The 22,833-nt window shown below is 49.2% G+C and overlaps 2 protein-coding genes across 3 annotated transcripts in view; both read right to left on the reverse strand.

Moving 5' to 3' along the window:
- Positions 1–4,084, reverse strand: part of FAM83F (family with sequence similarity 83 member F) — a 29,374-nt gene extending 25,290 nt beyond the window's left edge. Inside the window, exon 1 of the mRNA XM_011369083.1 lies at positions 3,605–4,084. Within this exon, the coding sequence (XP_011367385.1) occupies positions 3,605–4,084 (480 nt within the window). The remainder of the gene's footprint in view (positions 1–3,604) is intronic.
- A 14,061-nt stretch (positions 4,085–18,145) lies between these two features.
- GRAP2 (GRB2-related adaptor protein 2) overlaps positions 18,146–22,833 on the reverse strand; it is a 68,917-nt gene continuing 64,229 nt past the window's right edge. For both annotated transcript variants that reach the window (XM_011369084.2, XM_011369085.2), the window contains exons 7-8: positions 22,206–22,328; positions 18,146–21,509 (exon numbers count right to left, since the gene is read on the reverse strand). In XM_011369084.2, coding sequence (XP_011367386.1) covers positions 21,330–21,509; positions 22,206–22,328 — 303 coding nt within the window. In that variant the 3' untranslated portion in view covers positions 18,146–21,329. The remainder of the gene's footprint in view (positions 21,510–22,205; positions 22,329–22,833) is intronic.

The following is a 22,833-nucleotide window of genomic DNA, read 5'->3' on the forward strand; positions in this document are numbered from 1 at the left end:
GTTTAGGGGCTGGGTTAGTGGCCCTCCTGCCACACCCTCCAGCCAAGCACTCATTATACAGTATTATAATGATGGTTTAGGAGACTATTAGGCTATTTAAGAGTAGAGGCGTTTTATATGTCTGTTTTCTACTAAAGTGCTTAGTACTTAGTGCAGACCTTGAAATGTTTGTCCAGTGACCAAATAAGTGTACTACCCTTCCAAGCCACTAGCCCGTCCAAGTTACCGTTGTTTGAGCCTCTCGCTCTGCCTTGGTAAATAAGAACCAAGTTTCTCAGTCTGCGTGTGGTCCTGCTGTAAGGCCACCCACTGGCAGTTACAACGACCTTAGCAGCCCAAGCAGCAGCAACCTCCCAGGTCTGGTCTTCGATGTCAGTGTGGGACAGGCCCGGGACTCATTTCTGAGTCCCTGAAGGCACCTTTCCTGCCTATAGTGTAAGCAGACAAAGTATATCATTCAGTGACACTAAAATAAGCAGATCACACAAGGAGGAAAAAAAAACAGCATAAAAAAACCCCACCCTACAAGTAAACATGGCCGAATGTTTGAACCAGTGTGACCGTGACCGTGACATTAGCAGAGGCCCAGAGAGCAGAAAACTTAAGACTGACTCCTTCAAAGGTCTCCGCCCATTCTACGTGGTCCTACCTCCACACCTGCTGGGCTGTGTCCTCACTGGCCACCACTCTCTGCCCCTTCCCCCCAATCCACAATCATATTTTCAAAGTGTCTCCTAGATAGATGCATTTCTCCACACCCGAGGCCCCACTTCCAAAGCCTCACTGGTCTGTGGCTAGGGCTAAATCATAGCTACACCCCACCACTCCCAGCAGATATTCCTGTTATCACTCAGGAATAAAATCAACAGCATCTCACAAAGCTAGTCTGAGGACTAAATGAGATAAAATGTGACACTCTGGCACACAGTTGGACATGTATGTGCTTCTGCCTCTCCTCCCCCAATCGCTATGTCTCTGCACGCAAACCACCTCACGGTCTGCCCCACCCGGCCTCACAGCAGCCAGACTCTCACTGGAAACTCCCTCCCTCGTGGTGAACAGGAAGGAGGAAAGACCTAGTAATGGCCATGGAGGGTTGCTTGCCACTTGGACAAGCTGGGGTGGGGCCGGGGGTAGGCAGTCCTCAGAGATGCACCTTCAGGACAGAAGTTAGGGATCTGAGTCTTTCTATAACCAGCCACGTGACCTCTGGGCAAGCCCCTTTCCTTCTCTGTGCCTCAGTTTCCTCACTTGTGAAACAGGGTCGACCTCTCTGCCCTACCTGCTTCACAGGGTCTTTGAGAAGAAGGCGCTGTACAGATGTGAGCAGCAGTAATGAAGGGTAGGGGCCTGGAAGGCCTGGGAGTTGAGTGGGCACAGACGGGATCAGAAGCTGCTTTTTCCAGGGGGGTGGGCATCTGCCTTGGACCCAGTGGTAGAACCCAACACCAGGCCCCACGCAGTTCAAAGCTCCCACCAGTGTAGCTCTTCCCTCTGGCCAATCAAAGCTGTTTGCTGCTTTGAAATGAAAATTCCTCACTCCTACTTTGGAGACTCTTATGGAGAAACTGCCAATTCCAGTTTCCTTCTCTCTCCTCTTTCAACTCTATAATTCACCTCCTTCAGGAAGCCCTCCCAGATTAGGCACATCCTGTCTCAAAAACTCTTTTTTTCACAGCATAACCCCAACATTTTAGTTAACTCTTGGAGGCAACGGCCACAGATTATATCTTCCTATGGCTAGTACTTGGTACACAGTAGGCACTCAGGAAATAACTATTGGTTAAATATGTACATATTAGACTCTGATAATTAGAATATTGGATCAGTTCACAATTGTTAAAATTTCTGTTGTTATATATTTAAAGACTTAAGAACACTTTACTATGCACTAGAGACTCTTGATGTCCCACATGAAACTAGAAGCCCCAGTAGGCAGGGGCCATGTCTCTCTTTTCTTGTAATGGGGTACACAACCCGTACCCCAGGTTGTGACCAGGCTAACTCTATTCAAGCTCCTTGGTTTAATCCTGCCGCACCATCATCAGACAGTGGGGCAGGGAAGCACAGTGGTTAAGAGCAAGGACTGTGGCTTTTGGATCCGGGCTCAGACACTTATCAGCTAAGCGATCTTCAGCAAGTAACTGTTTGAATCCAAAAATCAGAAAAATACTCATCTCACCCAGTTGTTGTGAAAAGCAAAAGAGAAAATGCAAGCAAATCATTAGCACATATTAAGTGCTAATAAATCAGGGTTTGTTAGTATTACAAGCCTTGGCTCCTGATCCCAGCTGCAGCCTGCTACATAATATTATCACCCACATCCTTTCTCCTCAGTTCAAACTTGTATATTGCATTCTGCAAAACAAAAAGGCAAAGAAAACTCAGGCAGACAATGAGGAATTACTCAGAGAAGGGGGGCATCTGTACAGTGCATGTTAACCCTTCCTCGGGTGGCCAACTTGGCCAGCTACCTGCATCACCACTCCTTCCTGTAAGAGGAGCCCCACCCTTGGTCTTTCTGGGTTAATCTTCCCTCTCTAGCCAGTCAGCCTCCAGGGGTAACAGAACTCCAACTACATTCATTGAGTTGAATTAGAACAGTGAACCCAAGCCACTCCTGTTGTGTATTTTGAACTAGATACTAAAGGCTGCTGGTGTTTCTTAACAAATCTCAGTGTAGGGGAGCCAGGTTTAGTAAATAAAAACAGGATGCCCCACAAACTTTGAATTTCAGGTAACCAATGATGAACTTTTTAGTATTGGCATGCCCCATGCAATAGTTGAGGCACACTAATACTAAAAAAATTATTTGTTATTTATCTGAAATTCAAATTTAATGGAGCATCCTATTATTTTACCTGGAAGCCCTACCCAGGTAACCCTACCCAAGGGCACAGAGTAAAGATTAAAATCTTCCCTCTGCTCTACCCTTATTCGAATCAGCCAACCTAGAAGCATTTCCGCCTTTCAGGCCCCAAGCAGAGCAGATGAGATGAGATAAGTGGGAGCCTTTCCTGAGCTGCCGAGTCCACCCACCTGCCTTGTCCAAGTGCCCAGCACAGAATCAGGCACACAGTAGGTGCTCACAGTACATTCCTCATTTATTTCAGGCTGCTTGAGCTTTAGAGCTGGGCCCAGTAGGGAGTGTGAATGTGAGGGGCCAGGCCAGCCTTCACTGCAGCAGTCTAAGAACAGATGGCTAGGGTGGGGGCGGGGAGGTCGCACCACCCACTTCCTGGGGTTGTTTTGAATCTCAAATAAGAAAATGGCCAGGGATATGTTTTGTAAATCCCTGGGCAGCACACAGGTTATTATCATGACCTCTGAGGGGCCCATTTTACTCCACAGGGACCTAGAAGCACATGGCAGAGGAAGCCAGTGCCTCCGGACACTGCAGTAATAACTGTCCAGCACTTTGTCATTTGCCAAACATGTTCACATCCATCCTCTCTAGAGGCCTCGCCACAGCCCCACGACGTGACGGAGGTTTCCTGGACCATTTTCCAGAGAGTGGTCAGGGCGGTCTTGCCCTGAAGTGGCGCCTGGTCCAACAGGCTGGGTGTGGGGGTCCCACCCATGAATGGGCGGGGGCAGAGCCTACCTTCTGGGCCTGTTGGATCATCTGCCTGACCACTTGCTTGAGGTGGGGCGCCTTCTCCTCCTTGGGGGGGTGGGTGAAGAGGGTGACACGGCTCACGCCGCGGAAAAAGCCCGTGTCGGTCCAGCCCAGGTCCAGCGGGGGCACCTCGGTGTCGGAGCGGTCGGGCCAGTAGGCGAGGGACCCATTGGGCTCAGCCGGGGCCTTCGGCGGGGCCTTGGCCTTGGCCTTGCTCTTGCCCCGGGAGGGGGCGGGGTCCTCGTAGGGGCTCCAGGCGGTGCGGAGGGCCTGGCGCTCCTGGCTGGACAGGAAATCCCGCAGCCGCTCCTTCTTGACCCCCTCGCGGTAGGCCTGCTCGCCGCCGCCCAGCAGCGCCTCCAGGGCGATCCGCCGCCGCTCGCAGTAGTAGAAGGCGGCCTGCGCCTCGCTCACCCGCTCGTTCACGTGCGCCTCGTCCAGGCAGCTCAGCTGGGACTCGGCCATGGCGCCCCGGCCGCCCGCCCCGGCCCCAGCCGCAGCCCGGGTTCCACCGCCGCACCTGGAGCCGCCGAGGGGCGGGGCGCCTCACCTGGCCGCGGGGTCGGCCAATCCGCGCGGCCCGAGCGCGGGAGCTGCCGTCGGTGGGGAGGGGCGACCGCGCCCTCCGCCTCCGCGGTGGAGAGCGGCGCGGCCGACCTCGGGATTCCGGGGGGACCCGGCGGGGCTTAGGCCTGTGGCGCCCAGCCCGGGTCCGGGGCTCCGGAGCGCGCAGGAACGTGGAGCGCGGCCGTCGTTAGACCCACGTGCGGCCTCGGGCGCGCTTCCTCCTCTAGCCCCGACCCTAAGGTGGCGGGAGCGTGGGGAGCGGCCCCTTCCAGCCTCTGGCGGGGCCACACACGCCGCAGGTTCGCGTTCATTTTCCCCCGCAGGTAGGACCCCAGGCACGTGCTCTGGCCAGGGCGTCTCTGGGGGGGCGGGTACGACCTCTTCCTTTTGAGGGGTTGGGGCCTTGCTGCTAGACCGGATCGTGAGGCCTGAGGAGGGCCTGCGGAGAGGCAGTTGGTGTGCAAAAGCGACATGTGAATAAAACCCCCAGGTCCTGCCCTCATGTCCCGGTTCTGAGGTCAGAGGCCTCCAGAGGCTGTCAATCCAAACCTGCACCATGATAAAAAAATTTCTTTCAAAAAAAAAAAAAAGCCATCCAAATACAGCAAAGATATAAGCAGCAGCATGGAGTCCCCCCCCGCCCCCCGCCACCAATTTTAATTCTAAATGGTGTGTGTGTATGTTTATGTGTGTGTGTGTCTCCACATGTGTGGCTTTCCTTCCTTGAGCTCAAATATATATTTTGAATCACTAATATAGTAATCAGGCCTCTGGCAGCCTATCTCCTCCCGCCCCTCCCCACCCCCACCCCATCAGCAGCAGCTCTGCTGTTTCCCATTGGATTAAATAGAATCTTCTTAGTCATTAACATATTATTTTGTTCAAGCACTGCTGTACAATTTGATTCTCCACATTCAAAATATTTTCAGATCATAGCAACGGAAGGTTCACATTTCTCTCATTTTACAGCAAAGCATCTTCAAGCTGGAAAGAGCTTTAGAAACTAGTCCAACCCCCTCATTTTACAATGGAGGAAATTGAGGCCTAGAAACATGTGGTTTGCCCAGGTCTCCGTGTAAAAAGACACGGCCCTCGGGGGTTCTCTATGTCTCAGAGATCTTCGCCCTACATCACAGCCACCTTTGCCCTTTCTATTTCTCTTGTGAAATGACAGAAGTGGGGACCTGATTTCAACCCTGGGGAATTTGAAGAGGTGGCCTATTATTTCTGGACCTTCCTTTGATGGTCTGAAAAATGAGGGTTACACTTGCGAATATCTGAAAATTTTCTGACAGTAGTTCTGGCATCCTGTGTCAGCCCAAAGATCAGGGTGAGCAGCAAGGCCCCCATCGCCTCCTCTGTGTCTTATGCTACTCTCAGGCATCAGACTGCCTCCCGGTAATACTCTACTCTTAAATATAGACAGATTTCATCTTTAGAACAGACAATATTTAATATGTTTCTTAGTGACTGGAGGCCCTACTAGAGGCCAGATTCTGTGCCCTGGGGAGCAAGCATTTACTCAAGGCCTACTATGTGCCTGGTACACAGTATGTGCTCGGTACAGATTTCTTTAAAAAAGAATGACATTGGGATATAAAGTACAGCATAGAGAATATAGTCAATAATATTGTAATAACTAAGAGTGGCGTCAGATGCGTACTTCACATATCGGGGTGATCGCTTTGTAAGGTATCTGAATATCTAATCACTATGTCATACACCTGAAATTAATATAATATTGTATGTCAACTGTAATTTAAAAATAAATTTAAAAAAAGAGAATGACTTAGGGCCAACAGCAGAGAGTTGTGGGGATGTGGAAGATGTAATTAACCTGCCCAATGGGATGTGGGTAAGAAGAGCTTCACCCAGCAGGAAGGGATTTTGAGTAGAGCTTAAAAGGATGAGAAGAATTAGAGGAGAAGAGGGAGCGAAGATATTCCGGGCAAAGGGAGTTAAGATTAAGTATGTCAGAGCTTCATACTGGCATTGGGCACACGCTGGTTCAATTTAAGATACAGTCATATGCCACATAACGATGTTTTGGTCAACGATGGATGCCAGTAGTCCCGTAAGATTATAATGGAGCAGAAAATTCCTATAACCTAGTGTCGCAGCCATTGTCAGTTCGTAGTGCAGTGCCTTACGATGTAACCAAACCCACTGTGCTGCCAGTTGTGTAAAAGTATAGCACATACAATTATGTAAAGTGCATAATATTGATAATGAAAATAAATGACTATTTACTGGTTTATAATACATATTTACTATACTATAATTTTTATCGTTATTTTAGAGTGTACTCTTTCTATTTATAAAAAAATGTTTGCTGTAAAACAGTACGCTGGATTATACCGACAGCAGCCTCATATATCTTGTGTTTACTGTGTCTCTTGATTGCATCATTTTCTCTTGTGTTTGATTTAACTTCATGTTCTTTTGTACAGTCACAGGCTGTACAGGCTTGTAGCCTAGGAGTAACAGGCTGTCTCATACAGCCTAGGTGTGTAGTAGGCTGTCCCGTCCGGGTGTATGTCAAGTGCACTCAATAATGTCCACGCAACAACGAAATCGCCTAAAGACACATTTCTCCGAATGTATCCCCATCGTCAAGTGGCACATGACTGTATTTAACCCTCAGACCCTTAGTGTCCACATCTGTAAAAAGGGATAATTCTGACCTTCTGTGACCTCCCAGATTATTGTAGGGATTAAACGAGCTCATGTATTTGCTTTAATTAGCATTTATAGCTGACCGGTAGAAAGTGGTTTACAGCAGTGCTTTGTAATCGCCTGGAGGGAATCTTGTTAAAATGCAGATTCTTGATTCAGTATGTCTGAGGTGAGGCCCAAGATTCTGCATTTCTAGCAAGCTCCCAGGCAGTGCTGCTAGTGCTGGTTTATAGACTGCACTTTGCATAGCAAGGACTTCAGAGGCCAGTAAATAGGAGTGTGAATTGTCATGTCAGAGAGTCCTGGAATGGAGTCCCACTTTCCTGAGATAAGCTGTGTGTCCCTGGGACAGTTACTTCCTCTTTTCTGAAAGTTACTTCTCGTCACCAATGAAATATCAATTAGTCCCTCACATAGGGCTGTGTGAGAAAGGAAACAAGTTAATGGATATACATCACGTAACAGAGTGTCTGGCAGCCAGGAAAGGGAGGGAAGATGAGACTGGAAAGAGAGGGACATTGGGGCCAAATCGTGGGGACCTTGGCTTTAGATTTTATTCTGTAGCTAGAGGGGAGCCACTGAAGGTTATTAAAAGACTGATAAGGTCATAAAAAATAGCAATTACTATGTGTCAGGCACTGTGCTAAATATTTTATGTATCCTTCAAATGAATTCATGTAGTCTTATTAGAAAAATTATTATCTCCAGGTGAGAAACCTGGAGCACAGAGAGGTTAAGTATCTCACTGTAGGTCACCCAGCTAGTTAGTAGAAGACCCAGAATTCAAACCCAGACCATCTGACTCCAGAGCCTGCCTACTTGCTCACCTTGCTCCATGGCCTCAGTTGAGAATGCTAGAAAGGGACATTAGTGAGAGACAGTAGTAATTTATTCATTCAACAAACATTTGCTGAATGCTTAGCGTTGTGCTATGGGTTAGAAACCATTCATTTACCGAATCCTTACGGAGCCTTACTAAGCACAAGGGCACATTCTAGGTGCTGGAGGTTCAGCTCTGATCAAAACCAAGTCCTTGCCCACGTGGAGCTCACATTGACGTGGACCGATTAAGACATGGTTTTTGCCCTCAAGGAGCACAAATGTTATGTAGCACGATTTGGGGTTGGACAGAAGGTGAGAATTGGAATAGAATACTTTAGTAACAATTCACATTGGACAAGACCTTTCCTAGATCTAACCAATATGAAACATACTATGGTCTTTTGGTAATATTCCCCTTTACATACCAATGACTTATTTATTCAACCAACATTTTTAGTGGTTAATGTGTACTAGATAACACACTTACAGCTGAGAATAAAAAAGAGGAATCAGACATGATAGCCAGCTGCCTTGGTGGCTCCCTTAGTTTAGCTGGGAGTCAGATACCCTGTCTTTACAAGATAGGGTGATAAGTGACACAATGGCCTTCACAGAGAAGTTTGAGGCTATGGAGGTATTTTAATGTACCATTATCTAATTTGACCTGCCCCAATCTTGGTAAAGCAGACTGTGAAAGGGATTACTGTCCGGTGTTACAGATGAATAAACTGAGGCATAGGGAGGTGAGATGGTATGTTCAAGGTTATCAGCTGGCAAGTGGAAATGCTGGGACACGTCCACGCAGCCTGGTTCCCAGGCCTTCCACCCCACCCTGATCCTTAAAAAGCCTTATCAGCCGAGAATTGGATTCCTTTTAGGCATCTGCCCTATTGTGCCTAGGGACACTCCCTGCATTGATGATGACACCTTAGTAAAAGCCTCTGGCTCTTTATTGGTCTCTACTGTCTTGGGTCTGGAGTTTCCCTGAGCTAGTGGGGCCAGTCATAGTTGCATTTCCAGCTTCAGAGGCCACCTTGCCCATGGTGACTGTGCCTTCCTGAGAAATCGTGCCTCCTCCAGCTCCTTCCTCCGTCCTTGGCAATCACGTCCCCCTTCCGCCTGGGGATCTGGCTCTCATTCACCTTCCTCTGTGCAGTAAAGATGTGACAGCTTGTAGTTAACAGTAACCGTAGCTGCGTTCATCCCTGCGCACGTCTGTTTTCCTAGGCCCTGCCATGTAATCCGAGTCCCAGAATAGTCCGCCTCATGATACGTGCTTAGGTAAGTTTACCTGGGCCGACTTTTTTCCTCTGTAGCAATTTGCGTCATGAGTGCTGTTATAAAACTTTGGGGGCTCTTTCACGCCTCCGTAAAATTCGTGCCTGCTGCCCTCAAATCCTCCCGAACAAGATTTGAGAATGAGAGAGGGCGGTTATGGCGGGCACCGTGGGCAAGGAGGGGTGAAGTCCAAGGACTGGACTAATTGGAACACCTTTCACTTGTGACCTGCTCTTTGGGCCTGGAGGAAGGGAAATACTGAGGCCTCTCCCCAGTAGGGCATGACTCACCTAAGGCTTTCCTCTTGTCATTCATGAGGGATTTACTGAGCACCTATTATGTACTAGGCAAGTTCCCACCCTCCCAGACCTTCCAGACTCGGGAACTTTGTTATATCTGCAACTCTGGAAACATAGAGACTCTTTTCCCCACCCACTTTGTAACCACCCCCGCTGCCCATACACCCTGATTCCCCAGTTTTTCTGCACCCGCCTGTCACTCCTTCTCAGTCTCCTTTGTCTGTCCCTTAAACATCAGTGTTCTGTTCCTTGGGGAAGCAGCACAGAACCTGGGAGTCCCTGGAGCGATGAGCAACCTTCACCCCCATATGGCAGAAGCTGCTGACGAAGCACCTTCCCCACCCAGTTGCTGGCAGTGCCGGGAAATGGGGTGTGTCTAAAACATTTTTAGACACATTTTAAAACAGCTCTGACCCCAACCAAGGGACTTGAGCTGGAATTATTTATTTACTTGGTGCCTGCTCATCCCTGTCTTTGGGGACCAGAACCTAAATGTTACAGGGCACAGGCCATGAGCACACACCCCCCTCTAGGGCAAGGCCAGAAGAGTGCATGTCAGAAGACGGTTTAGCAGAGGAACAGTTCTAGGCTGAGAGTGGAACCAAGGAAGACTTTGTGAAGGAGGTGACATTTTCCCTTGCCTTGCATACTGGCTAGGATGTGGACAGAGGTCAATAGAAAGGGAGGGGCATTCCAGGTGGAGGGCCCCGGATGAGCATAGTCATCTATGAGGGACAATGCAGGACAAAGTTCAGAGCAGAGAGTAGCCCAGGGGTCCTGCCTCCACCTCAGACCCCACCTGCAGGAGGAGGCTTGAGCTCCCAGCCAAGGATGGCAGGGAAAGGTTTTCTAGTAAAGGAAGTGCCCGTTGGGGTGCTGTGTAAAGTGCACAGAGCCTGGAGGCAGCAGACTGGCCAGAGGAAGGAATGGTGGCTCCAGATGCTGCTGACACCTCTGCCTGGCCTGCCATTTTCCCTTCAAGAACCACTCCTTTGTTCTCTGTATCTATGAGATTGTTTCTGTTTTGTTTGTTCAGTTTATTTTTAGATTCCACGTAGAAATGAAATCATACAGTATTTGTCTTTCTCTGACTTATTGCGCTTAGCATAATATCCTCTAGGTCCACCTATGTTGTTGTAAATGGCAAGGTTTCATTCATTTTCAAGGCTGGGTAATATTCCATTGTATATATGTACTACAGCTTCTGTATTCATTCCTCTATCAAAGCACACCTAGGTTGCTTCCATATCTTGGCTACTGTAAATAATGCTGCAACTTACGGTTGCCAGATGGGAGCGGTTGGGGAAATGGGTGAAAAAGGCGAAAGGGATTAAGAAGTACAAATTGCCAGTTATAAAAATCATCACAGATATGTCAAGTACAGCATAGAGAATATAGTCAAAAATATTGCAATAACTATGTATGATGTCAGATGAGTATTAGACTTATCGGGGCGATTACTTCATAAGGTATATAAATGTCTAATCATTATGTTATACACCTGAAACTAATATAATATTATATGTCAATTGTAATTGAAAAATAAATTTTAAAAAGGGAAATCATTCCTTTATTTGGCCAACACCCTTAGCACTGTTCCTTGCTGGCCACCACTACAGGGCAGCCGTCACCTGGAAGAGGGTGGCTGAGGCCCAGGGAGAGGACCTCTCCCAAAGTCGATTTACTATATCAGCAAGTTATCACTCTGATAGGTGCAGAGAGACTCACCCTGAGTGGGGCTGAATATAGGACAAGCAAGTTTCAAAGGAGAGGAGACATTTGCCGCAACATGTCCCTGGGGAGGGGTGGGGTCAAGTGAAGAAGGCTGTTTCATCTGGAAGATGTTGTGGGGCTGCCCACCATCTGCTGGGCCCTTTCCAAGCAGTTCCTGTCATTTTGTTTACTTCTCATGACAATTAGTGCCGTTGTCTCTGGTTCTCTAGGGTACTCAGAGAGGACAAGTGTAACGTGTCCAGGATCACAGAGCAGTGGCAGAATCTAGACTGGTCTGTCTGACTCAAAGCTTGTGCCTTCTCCACTGGGGTGCACAGCTCAAAGACAGGGCTCCTCTAAGGGCTGGGAGGTTCTTGAGTGTCCCAGATCACAGCTAGCAAATGAGAGACTGCTCGCCCTGACACCCCAGAGCTTCTCATTTCCTATGTACAAGGCATAAATTCCTCCTTTGGCCCCCCGATCAGGGGGAAACTTGACTGTTGAATTGGGGTGGAGAATGTTTTCTGATGATTCCATCATGAGTCACACTCGGACACAACCCTCTTCGCCATGTGTATATGGCGGTAGGAAGGACCTGGAGTGGCAAAGACTTGGAACTGGACCATGGTGGCAGGGTCCAAAGAGGCGAGGGAAAGACAGACCAGCTACTTGGGGTGGGATGGTATTCAGGCTCTCTTCTGGGGTCACAGGGGCCACGTGTGACACTGGGCAACAGGCAGTAGTGGTGGTGCTGCGTAGCCGGCAGCATCAGGGGCTCCAGCATGAGGACACTGGAGTGTTGAGGAGTGTAGCACAGGTCGGAGAAGGAGCAGCAGTCTATAGTATTTGGAGATTTCATGGGCAGAGGGGTAGGATGACAGTCCGTGTTAGAAAACTTTAGCAGGAGGAACCTGGACTCTGGGACAGGGGTTGGCACGGACCAGACAGGGGAGGGGAGGAACTGGGTACTGCAGAAGTCCCAGCATCTGGGTTGAGCAGGGCTCAACTTGTCAGAACCAGGAAGAGAGTGGAGGCGGGTCTCAAAACAAAGGCAGGATTAAGTAGCAGACCCCAGAGGCTTGTGCATAGCCACGCACTGTAGGAGTCAGGGTTGGCCCCCGTGACCTAGGAAGGGCTGGGCCTGTGACATGGCTCCAGCAGTGGCAGAAGGACCATTAGAACCCAGGAACCAGCAGACCCTGTCTGACTGGACATCACATTTTAGCAATCTGGGGACCTTAAGGTGACACACCCTTAAGGGGACCTTCTTAGGAAGTCTAGATTCAGAAAGGGACCTAGGGAACCCCAGGGGCTCATGAATATGGATTTCAGAAGCTAAATTTCTGCCCAAAGAAGGGAGACTCTCCATAACTTTTATTTGTCTTAATGGAAACACAGGTTTGCTAGTTTCTCTATTTTATTTTAAAGACAAATAACACAGTCCATTCCTTTTCTGCACCCACCTTGAGTCATTCTTACCTAAGAGGAGTCTGACTATCAGTGTTTACTGAATTTATGCTGGCTGCATACATCAGTGGTTTAGAGCAAAAAGAGACCTATCTTCTCCTTCATTTTACTGATGAGGAAACTGAAGCCCAGGTGGGTAAAGAGGCTTCCTTCCTTAAGGCCCAGTAGCCCAGACAGAGTGAGGACAGAGTCCAGGCTGCAGAACCCCTGGCCAGAGCTCCCTTTTCCCTGCACCCCCCACCTCATCTGGACTTGCCATGGTAACCAAGCCTCCTTCAGCGTGGGAAGCAGAGGCTGTCTAGCAGTTACCTAGCAACTCCCCATAACCAGGTCAGAGCAGGGAGAGGGAGGCACCACGCGATGCCCACCCTGGGGAATTCGGACCTGTCAAAATGGGATTGTCTACATCAGAATGTGTCCATGGATGACCCTGGGTAGAGCCATACCTAGAAGCACCTGCGTGGGAGAGTCTCACACCAGGATGAGTGAATTGCTGGGACTATGGCACAGATCCAGCTAGCTGGGGCCTCTGTCCCCACAGCAGACACAGGGCCTCATTATGTTTAGTTCTGGTTTCTGTGAATAGCATGAAACCTGCCCCATTGACGAGCTGGTTTAATCTGTATGTAGGAATCCACAGAGGAGCGCTGATGGAAGGGTGTGTGTGTGTGTGTGTGTGTGTGTGTGTGTGTCTATGTATGCATTTCACCTTAGAGGGGGAAAGCGACCATCTCACACAATCATCTTGTTTCTTAATTATCTCAAGAAATGTTTATGCAATGATCTGGTCATTAAATTTATAAATCTTCTAATATTGGGTCTTGACAGCCATTGCCCACTGCCACCCTATCCCCACTGCGGCTTTCTTGTGGGCAGAGCTCTGCCTGGGTTCCCAGGTTCTGCCTCCTGTGGGGTCCACCTAATTGATCTAAGCCAATCAGAGTGGTCTCATTCTCTTGGAAATGGTTGGTTCAGGAATGGCATGCGATCTACTCGTTGCCAATGGGATCGGAAGGAATGGCTGAGGAAGGACTCCTGAGGAAGGTTTTCCTCACTAATTAAAATTGGGAGGGAATGTGTCTCTTCTTCACTGGACATCATCAGTCTGCATGTGATGTCTGGAACTGCAATTAGCCACTGAGACACCACTGACGTTCAGACGGCATTGCTGAGCCATTGAATTCAGCAATGAGTTATTGCCCTCCTTCTGGATGTCTTCTACGGAATAGCATAAACCCTTTGTTGTTTAGGATACTTCCGGTCAGGGTTTCACTTCCCTGTAGGCAAAAGCCTCCTACTGATACTCTTGCCCGCACTCACTGTCTAGGCATCTAATGAGGGCCCCACTCAGACTAATGCAAAGTGAGTTTGCATTAGTCTGAGTGGGGCCCTCATTAGACGCCTAGACAAGGCTGGGTATTAAAGGCAAAGGAGTGGGATATAAACCTAAAAGCAACGAATGAACAGGACAAACAAGCAGAGACTCACGGACATGGACAATGGACTAGTGGTTACCAGAAGGGAGAGGGGAGAGGGCAGGGGGAAATCAAAAAAAATAAAATGTTAAAAAAATTATGTATATATAGTATGAAAAAAAAAGAAAAAAATAAACTGGCATTTAAACTAACTAACTAACTAACTAACTAACTAACTAACTAACTAACTAACTAACTAACTAAATGACAAAGGCAAAGAACCCAAAGGAAAGAAATGTCCCTCTTCCTGAGTAAGTTCAAGATATGACTCCTTAGTCCTTCATCTCCTGGATTGGAACTGAAATCGGACCTGCAGCTGTATGCCCAGCTTCTTGTAGGTCTGAATAGATTTTTTTTTCCAAAGAGCCTGAAAGCTCCTCTCACAGGGTCTAGCATACTTTGTTCAGTGCGGTGCTGGAGCTGGCCCCTACCTGCTCCTGAAAGCCAATTGTGCACATCCCTTCCCCACTCTGAGTTTAGTGATGTCACGTTGATAGCTCGAACCAGCCATGGTGGGAATTATTTTTTAAGGAGACTTAGTTTTTAGAGCAGTTTTAGGTTCACAGCAAAGTTGAGCAGACGACAGCGATTTTCTGTAGACCCTCTGTCAGCTTCCCCTACCAGAGCGGTACGTTTGTTCCAACCGATGAACCTACATTTCACATTCGCCCAAAGTCTGTAGTTTACATCAGGGCTCATTCTTGGTGTTGCACATTCTGTGGGTTTGGACAAATGCGTAACAACACGTAGCCGCCATTATGTTATCACAGGGAGTCATTTCGCTTTACTAAAAATCCTCTGTATGGGGCCAACCCCTCCTTTCCCCCCCCCCCAACCCTGGCCAACCTTAAATTTTTTTTTTACTCTCTCCATAGTTTTGCCTTTTCCAGAATGTCATATAGTTGGAATCACACAGTACGTAGCCTTTTCAGACTGGCTTCTTTCACTTAGTAATATCCATTTAAGGTTCCTCCACATCTTTTCCTGGCTTGATAGCTCATTTCTTTTTTTAGAACTGAATAATATTCCATTGTCTGGATGAACCACAGTTTGTTTATCCATTCACCTACTGAAGGACATCTTGGTTACGTCCAAGAGTTGACAATTATGAGTAAAGCTGCTATAAACATTCATGTGCAGGTGTCTGTGTGAACATAAGTTTTCAGCTCCTTTGGGTAAATGCTAAGGAGCATGATTGCTGGATCATATGTTAAGACTATATTTAGTTTTGTAAGAAACTACCAAACTGTCTTTCAAAATGACTGTACCATTTTGCAGTCCCACCAGCAGTGCATGAGAGTTCCTGTTGCTCCACGTCCTTGCCAACATTTGCTGCTGTCAGTTTTGGATCTTGAATTTTCTAAGAGGTGCGTGGTGGTATCTCATTGTTTTAATTTGCATTTTCTTAATGGCATATGAGTTTGAGCATCTTTTCATATGCTTACTTGCAATCATCTTCTTCATTGAGATGTCCGTTCAGGTCTTTTGCCCATTTTTTAATCGGTTGTTCAATTTCTCATCGTTGAGTTTTAAGAGTTTTTTTGTATATTCTGAATAGCAGTCTTTTATCAGATGCGTCTTTCTCAGGTATTTTCTCCCATTCTGTGGCTTATCTTCTCATTCTCTTGACATGTGGGAATATTTACACCACAGAAGTGACGAATGTGACAACAAATCAGGGCTTTCCCTCAGCAAGCCGATTGTTACACCTTTACTAGCACGCCAGTGCGTTTAGGCACCAACCATTTATTGGGCGAACTGTTTGCCGTTGCCCTCAAAAAAATTCAGCCCAGTGGAGGACGCGGGTCAATGAACCCGAGTCTCGGGATAGAGGCAGAGCAAGGATGCTGCAGGAACACAAAGGGGGGCATCTACATCAGCCATGAAGCTGGGAAGGCTTCCCAGGGAAGAACTTGAGCACTGTAAATATTTCAAAGCGATTAGCAGTGGTCTGGATCCCTATGCCCAATAAGGCAGCCACCTGCCACATAAAGCTATTTAACTCGCTCTCAGTAGCCACGTTGCATGCACTCAATAGGCACATGTGGCTACAAGCTATCACATGTATCACATCAGACTGAGCAAATATAAAACTTTTCCATCCCCTCAGAGAGTTATATTGGACAGCCCTGGTCTAGACAAAAAAGGTGGGAGAAAGGCATTCCAGGCAGAAAGAACAGAATGGGAAGACTCGGAGGTCTGAGACAACATGAATCATTCTGGGGAGAGATGGATGCTGCAGCTGAACAAACAGGCATCGTCAGATCATGAAATATCTTTAGTTCAAAGCTGAGGAGTTTAAACTCTAGTCTGAAAGCGAGGGGGAACCCCTGGAGGCTTTTGAACAGAAGCCTGATGTCATCAGCTTTGCATGTTAATAAGATCTCTCTGGCAGTTTGCGGATGCCAGCCAGGAGGCAGGGAGACCAGTTCCAAGACTGACCTGAGAGAGAAATGAGAGAAATTTGAAATGAGGCACTGACCGTGGCAAGGATGCAGAGAGAAGGCAGAGTGGAGAGATGGGAAGGACTTGCTGGCTGATTCTGTCTGTCCCCAGGAGGTTCTTTGTAAATATTTGTTGATTTAATGAATTAATTCTAGCTGAGCCCAAATTGTACGACTGAGTACACATCCCCTAGGACCCTAGGTGGTATCTATTGCACAAATGAACAGGTATAGGGACATCTTTTTTTTTTTTTTTTTTAGCAGAAGGGGAAAGGGACAATAGGGAGAGAGACAGTTGAGATGGAAAGGAAGTTGGCATCCTCTGTCCTGTCCGATGGGTCCAGTAAGAAGGGAACCAGCTGTGGTTGTGGAAGATAGGACCCTGGTCCCAAGCAGTGCCTTTCTGGGGCCCAGGGACAAGGGCTACTCAGAATTGGGTGCAGGCCATTCTCTCCCCCACCTCTTCCCCAACCCCGCTTGCCACAGGGACCGCAGGGCAGATTTGGTTTCCTGAAGGGTCTGGCCATTTCACCAGCAGACAGATGCAATGCACAGTGGGTCCACAGCATCAGGAAAGATGCTGTCAGCGGAGGGTGTTGGGGGCAACCAAATACGGCCAGACTAGGAGACATAAGCAGACCAGTGCTTAAACACATGAGAAATACCAGCCTCCCTCTCTTGGACTCTCAGAGGTAACTGGAGGAGATTTTGAGGGCAGATGGCTCAAAGCTATTATAACGTGAACATTGATGTTAATATCACCTTATTTACACCTATAGGCCAGGGACATTTTGGTTACAGAATGAATGATCAGTGACACAAGGCAGGTTTCACTCGTTCATTCAGTAAACAAATATTTATTGAGCCTGTGTATGCCGTGCACTGTGCTAGATGCTGGGCATACGACAGTTTACAAAACAGAGATGATCCCTGCCCCCAAGGGAGCGTACAGTCTAATAGTCATACAAATCGGTCTAGTGCCACCACCTGTGTATGTGCCATTCAGGAAAAACACCACAACCACAGGATGGTCTAATAGGCAGGATTATTTTAGATTAAGGGTCAGGGAAGGGCGATTCGAAAAAGCGACATATAAACTGAGACCTGGAGATGCGCAGGAGTTAGCCAGGTGAACAGCAGGGGGTACGCCTTCCAGGTGGAGGGAACAGCAGGTGCGAAGGATTTGGGGACACATCCTTGGCCATCTAGAGGCTGAGACAAGGCCAGTGGGGCAGGGGCATGAAAGCAAGGAGGGGAGAGGCACAAGAGTAGGCTGGAGAGGGAGGCAGGGGCCAGGCCTCAGATGGCCACATAGGACTTTGAATTTAAATCTAAATGCAACGGGCAGGTGAGTGACGCAATCAGAGTTATGTTTTATGAAGATCGCTCTGGTGTCTGTGTGGAGAATGGAGCGGGCGCAAGAGGGCATGCAGAAAGAAAAGTCTTCTAAGGGAGAGATGCTTCTGGCATGGCATCGGTGATGGAGGGGAGTGGAGGAACCTGAGAAGTATTTAAAAGATATGTCGAGATGATGTTTTTGTCATGCCCTTGCCTTGGTATAGATAGGTTGAAGTGTTGAGTTCAGGCAAGACAAATAGCAAATATTTTGAGCATGGCGATGTGACTCCCAGGTGGCCTGTTTTGGTTTGGGTTAGCTGAGAACTAATAATGTCACATAGGTCATTCCCCTGTCTCCCAGAAGGAACACCCCTGACGGGAATCAATTTTATGTTTAAAGGTTTCCTGAGAAAGCTTTCACAATCTCTTTGGTAACCTGTGCTCATGTTTAAAGTAATTAGTTGGGAAATCTGAACGCCTCTCGCCCTGAAGCTTCTTGATTCTTGACAGAGTTGAAGATGCTAAAATAATAAGTCACTTGGGCCATCAAACATGAATGCTGTCATAATGACAGTTCTGGATTATGTCTGTCTGTCCCACAGCTAAAGTGACTTATTTGTTAGCAACAAAGAAAGATGCCTGAAGAGCCCTAGAAAAGGGATCCAATTAGATTTTTGTAGCTATCTTGCTCACCGCCAATTTCGTTGCTTTTCCTTCTCAGAGTGTGGTCCGGGGACCCGGGAACATACTTCAGAGCTTGGTAGTAACACTGCTGAGGACCTGCATTGAATCAGGACCTGCATTTTAACACACTCTCCAGGCAATTCAGAGGCACATTTATTCTGAGAAGCACCCTAAGGCCATCTAAAAGTAGGTGGACTGTGGCAGGTGCCAGATATTTGAAATGCAGCGAGCCTCAGCAAGTGGTTAGGGAAACCAAACTGGTCCAACAGGAACTGGATTTTCTCTGGAAGTTCCCAGCTCCCAAGTCACACAGGGCATTTCAGCAGAATTCAGACAATATGCCGCTTCCTGGCTGTGTGGCTGGTGAGAGGCGCTGGGTGGATGGGCCCCTGGTGCTGACACGCTGTCAAGTGCAAAGGGCTCCCCGGGGGCTCCCCAGGCAGCACCAGAGGCCAAGGCGGTTGGCCTCCCCTCCCCCGCCCCGCGTGACCGGTTTGGTCCTTGTCCTCTCAGTTTTGTCCCCAAGGGCCCCGTTCTCTAGGTGGTTATGGTGACTCTTACTTCCTTCTGAACCGAGCCGCGTGATGAGAAGGCTGTTTTTGCACCTCAACTAAACGTACTCCCACGATGGCCTCTGGTGGAATAAGAGGTTTAGTTCCAGGGGCTTGGAAAGTTCTGTCTCCACCGTGTGGTCAGCCTCTGCAGGCCAGTGACCCCTGCCCCCAACTGGTGGGCGTGTGACACAGACACCAGGCACAGCCTGGCGAAACAACGGCCCTTCTTTTATTATGCCTTTCTTGAGAAATGTTTTAAGGCCCGAAATCCAGGCCAGAGCCCAATCATTTCACTCTGTCCTCACTGGGGCCGGTCCTCTCACATAATCAGACAAACGGACGAGGTTCGTGGGCTGTTTAAAGCATACGGTTTGTAAATACTGTAAAATCAAACGTTCCTCTGGGCTTTTATTTACCGTAACATGTTCACATTACCTAGCACCGAAATAGCTTATTCAGTCGCCCGTGCCTTTGTTCTCTTGCCTCTGGCCCTCCGGTGACTTTGCCCCCTGCCTTCTGCGGCGTTCATCTCTCGGCTCTAATTCCTCCTCCCCGCCTGCCTTCATCCCTCCTCCTGGCGCCTTGTCTGCCCGCTGACTCCAGCGTCTTCCTCGCTTGTCCCACTTAACCTCTTGCTCCCTCTCCCTCCCTCCGTGCCTCGCACGCTGTTCCTCCGTCTTTTGAAATGTCTCCGCTACCTTTTCCTTCCCGTGCTTTTCATTTTCGGAGGCCGCGAGACGCGTGCCTTGCGCTCTCCTGCCCCTGCTCCTCTCGGGCTATTTTCTCTTCCCTCCCAAGACCCACCACAGAGTCCCTTCTTTTTTTTTTCCCCCCTCGTTTTTCTCCAAAGGCGACGTAGGGATCAGAGAATCGTAGAATTCAGAGTCAAAGGGACACAGCCTACGGTGGCTCTGACAGTTACTCCTGAGTCACAAACTCTTTCTTCTCACATTGCCTTCGATAATGGCTGCCCCGGCCCTCCTTAGAGCAGGAAGGGCTGGGGAAGACGGAAGGGACAGGTCCCCACCTAGCCCGCCAGGGCTCCCTCACTAATACTTGCACCTCAACGCTTTATGTCTTAGCGCGTGCACGCGTGTGCACACACTCACACACACACACACACACACACACGCACACACACACATGCACTCCTTCTAAGCGTCCTCGGTGCACGCATGTGTGCTCCCAGTCTCCCCTAAAACACTGATGTCCCTTCTCCCAGCCAGGCCAATCTGTGCTTCACACCCTGGGGTGAGCACTAGGAAACGATTCTATTTTGAGGTGCTGGAGAGAGACAGTGGGGTTCCTCTCCCCAGGGGCAGCTCTCGGTGCGGGGAAGGTGCAGGTGCCGGCAGGCATGCAAAGGGCAGGGGAAAAGGAAGCTCATCTGAAAGTCAGCTCCCACCCAGGGTCCTGGTCAATCAACCAACCAACCAACCAATCAGCCAATCGCTAGTCAATGCTCTTGGGGGCGGGGGGGCTTCTCTCTGTGTCACTGGGCAAGGCATCTTCAAAATGCGGAGAACCAAGAGGGAAAGCAGAGCCCTGGAGAGACCCCTTGTAACACAGAACAATGGCTCTCACACCCACCGTTCCCAGCCAGAATCTGGGATGCTGCTATCTTGGCTACTGGGGACACAGAGGTTACACCCAAGTAAGCCCCTGGGAGATTTGTGGAAAATTCCTCCATTCCCCAGAGCGTGGCTCCTCAGGGCGTCTGTTTCTCCATGTCAGTTACGAGGAAGAGGGTTAGCTGAGGACCTGCATGTGAGGGAGAATAAGGCCTTGGCTGAGCACCAACCAAGAGGCCGGCCCTGCCCAGGCCTCCAGACGCCTGTGCTCCAGTCCTGCCCCTCACACCCTAACCGCTCCAGCTCAGGCTTGTGCGGCCGCACCCCGATTCTCCGTCCGGCAGTCCTCACCCTTGGAGAACAGGAGGGAAGCTGCTCTGCAAACCTCCCAGGTGAGTGGGCTTGCAGGTAAGCAGGACGTGCCCCACCAAGTCCAACCCCACCCTGCTGCTTAGCGTCCGACGCCAGGTGTAGATCTCTGCTGAGCTACTCAGTGAAAATTCTCAAGATAAGGAGGAAGCGGTGCCATCGTAAGGACAGGAAGAATTTGAGTTTCACGTCCTTGTCCCTACCACCTGCACACCTGCTGAGGGGAGTAGAAAAACAAGTACGAATATAACCCTCTATCTGAGTTCCTTTCATATCAGCTAATTAACCAACTAAATTGCCAATAAATTACTATTATAAATGTGTGTATACATAGGCATATATATGTGTACATGCGTGTACACACACGTATGTAGATGTAGTTCCAGCTTTTCTTCCTTGCTCCCTCTCTGCAGGCAGCTTCAGACAAAAGCCTCTGACCCCTCCGGAAGGGCTTCATCGGATCATGGGTGCCACATAGTTGGCAGGGAAGAGGCCGAGTTTGTTGTGCAGGCGGCCAGTCCACCAGGACGGGTTGGAGCTGTCCAGGACCTCGAGCACCTCTCCACAGTGGAATCCCAGCTCGTCATCCTCGAGGGCCTCGAAGTCGTACAGCGCCCGGGCCCACCGCACGCGCTGTTGGGGAAAAGCACAGGGGTGTCCTGCTGAGCCGGTGGCCAGCCTCCGGAGCCACCGTCACACAGAAGAGGTTCTGCTGGCTTCGGCATCAAGACAAAGTCCTCCGTCAGCAGCTTGCCCCGAAGGCTGACATATGGCTGTCCAGAGACATTTCAAACCCCCATTGTTAACTGAAAGTAGATACCGGAGGCACAGCCCTGAGCGCGAAGGTACCAGAACCCAGCAGCCACTCACGAGACTCGGGACCTTTGGCTGAGAGAGATGTTATTCTCCAAGGCCCCAAGAGAATCCCCGAGAACCAGTCTCCCTACTTCAACAGATAGTCTTTTTATTTTCTTCAGCTGACACACAGAATGGCAGCGTGCCCAAACTAGCAGCCCTTGGTGCGAGAGCAACCAAGTCCAGATGGATCTCAGCGATGAAGGCCATAGATCTCCCTCCGCTAAAAACAGAGCCGAGACATATGAGAAGGACCGGGCGAGGCCGATGGCCCAACCAAGAACAACAGATCGGATGGTGCCAGGCTGGGGTCAGCTCCACCCCGGAACTCTTCCCGGCCACTGTCATGGGCTGGGTCCCCCCCACCTCTAATTGAGCCCCGTGCAGTTCGACGTCTCTCCCGGAGGACCAACTCTTTCTCTAACTGCCCATCTTGCCCCCTTCACTGAGCCCAGAGAGGGAACATTCACGTACCCCGGCCACCTGGAGTTGCACTGGGTCTGTGTGCCTCCGGTGCATGAGGGCGGCGTTCACTTCACCACCCATGCCCACGCCACAGTGCCCGTCGTTGATGTCCAGGCTGCCTCCACGGCGTTCCTGGAAACAGGGGCAACAGAAGACCCGTCAACCACGCTGCCAGAATCATCCCTCACAGGCTCCCCTAGTGCCCGGCTCAGATGCCATGGACACAGCCAGTGTTCCGAGAATACTTTCTGTTGATGACAATAAATCCTAGATGAGGGGAGGGATGACAAAGAGACCTTAGATTCTGAAGGCGAAGATGATCGCAGGTTTCATCTATTCAATCGAGAAGTATCTATCAGGCACCTACCATGTGTCCAGCACTTTGCAAAGCACTGGGGATATGTAGCTGGAAAGAGAAGGCCCCTGTCTTCATGGCGTGTCAGTTGAAAGGGTAAACCATGCACATTTAAGTGATAGGTGAACAAAGAGAAGAGTGTCCAAGTCTGAGTAATCGGGGAAGGCTTCGTAGAGGAAGTGATGTTTGAACTTTAGCTTAAAGGGGGCGTAGGATCGGCCAGGAAAGGGCATTTCAGGTGGAGGCGACAGCAGATAAAAAGCCTCAAAGGCATGAAGAGAA

The sequence above is a fragment of the Pteropus vampyrus genome, unplaced genomic scaffold, assembly GCF_000151845.1.
Source record: "Pteropus vampyrus isolate Shadow unplaced genomic scaffold, Pvam_2.0 Scaffold145, whole genome shotgun sequence".
Classification (NCBI taxonomy): Eukaryota; Metazoa; Chordata; class Mammalia; order Chiroptera; family Pteropodidae; genus Pteropus; species Pteropus vampyrus.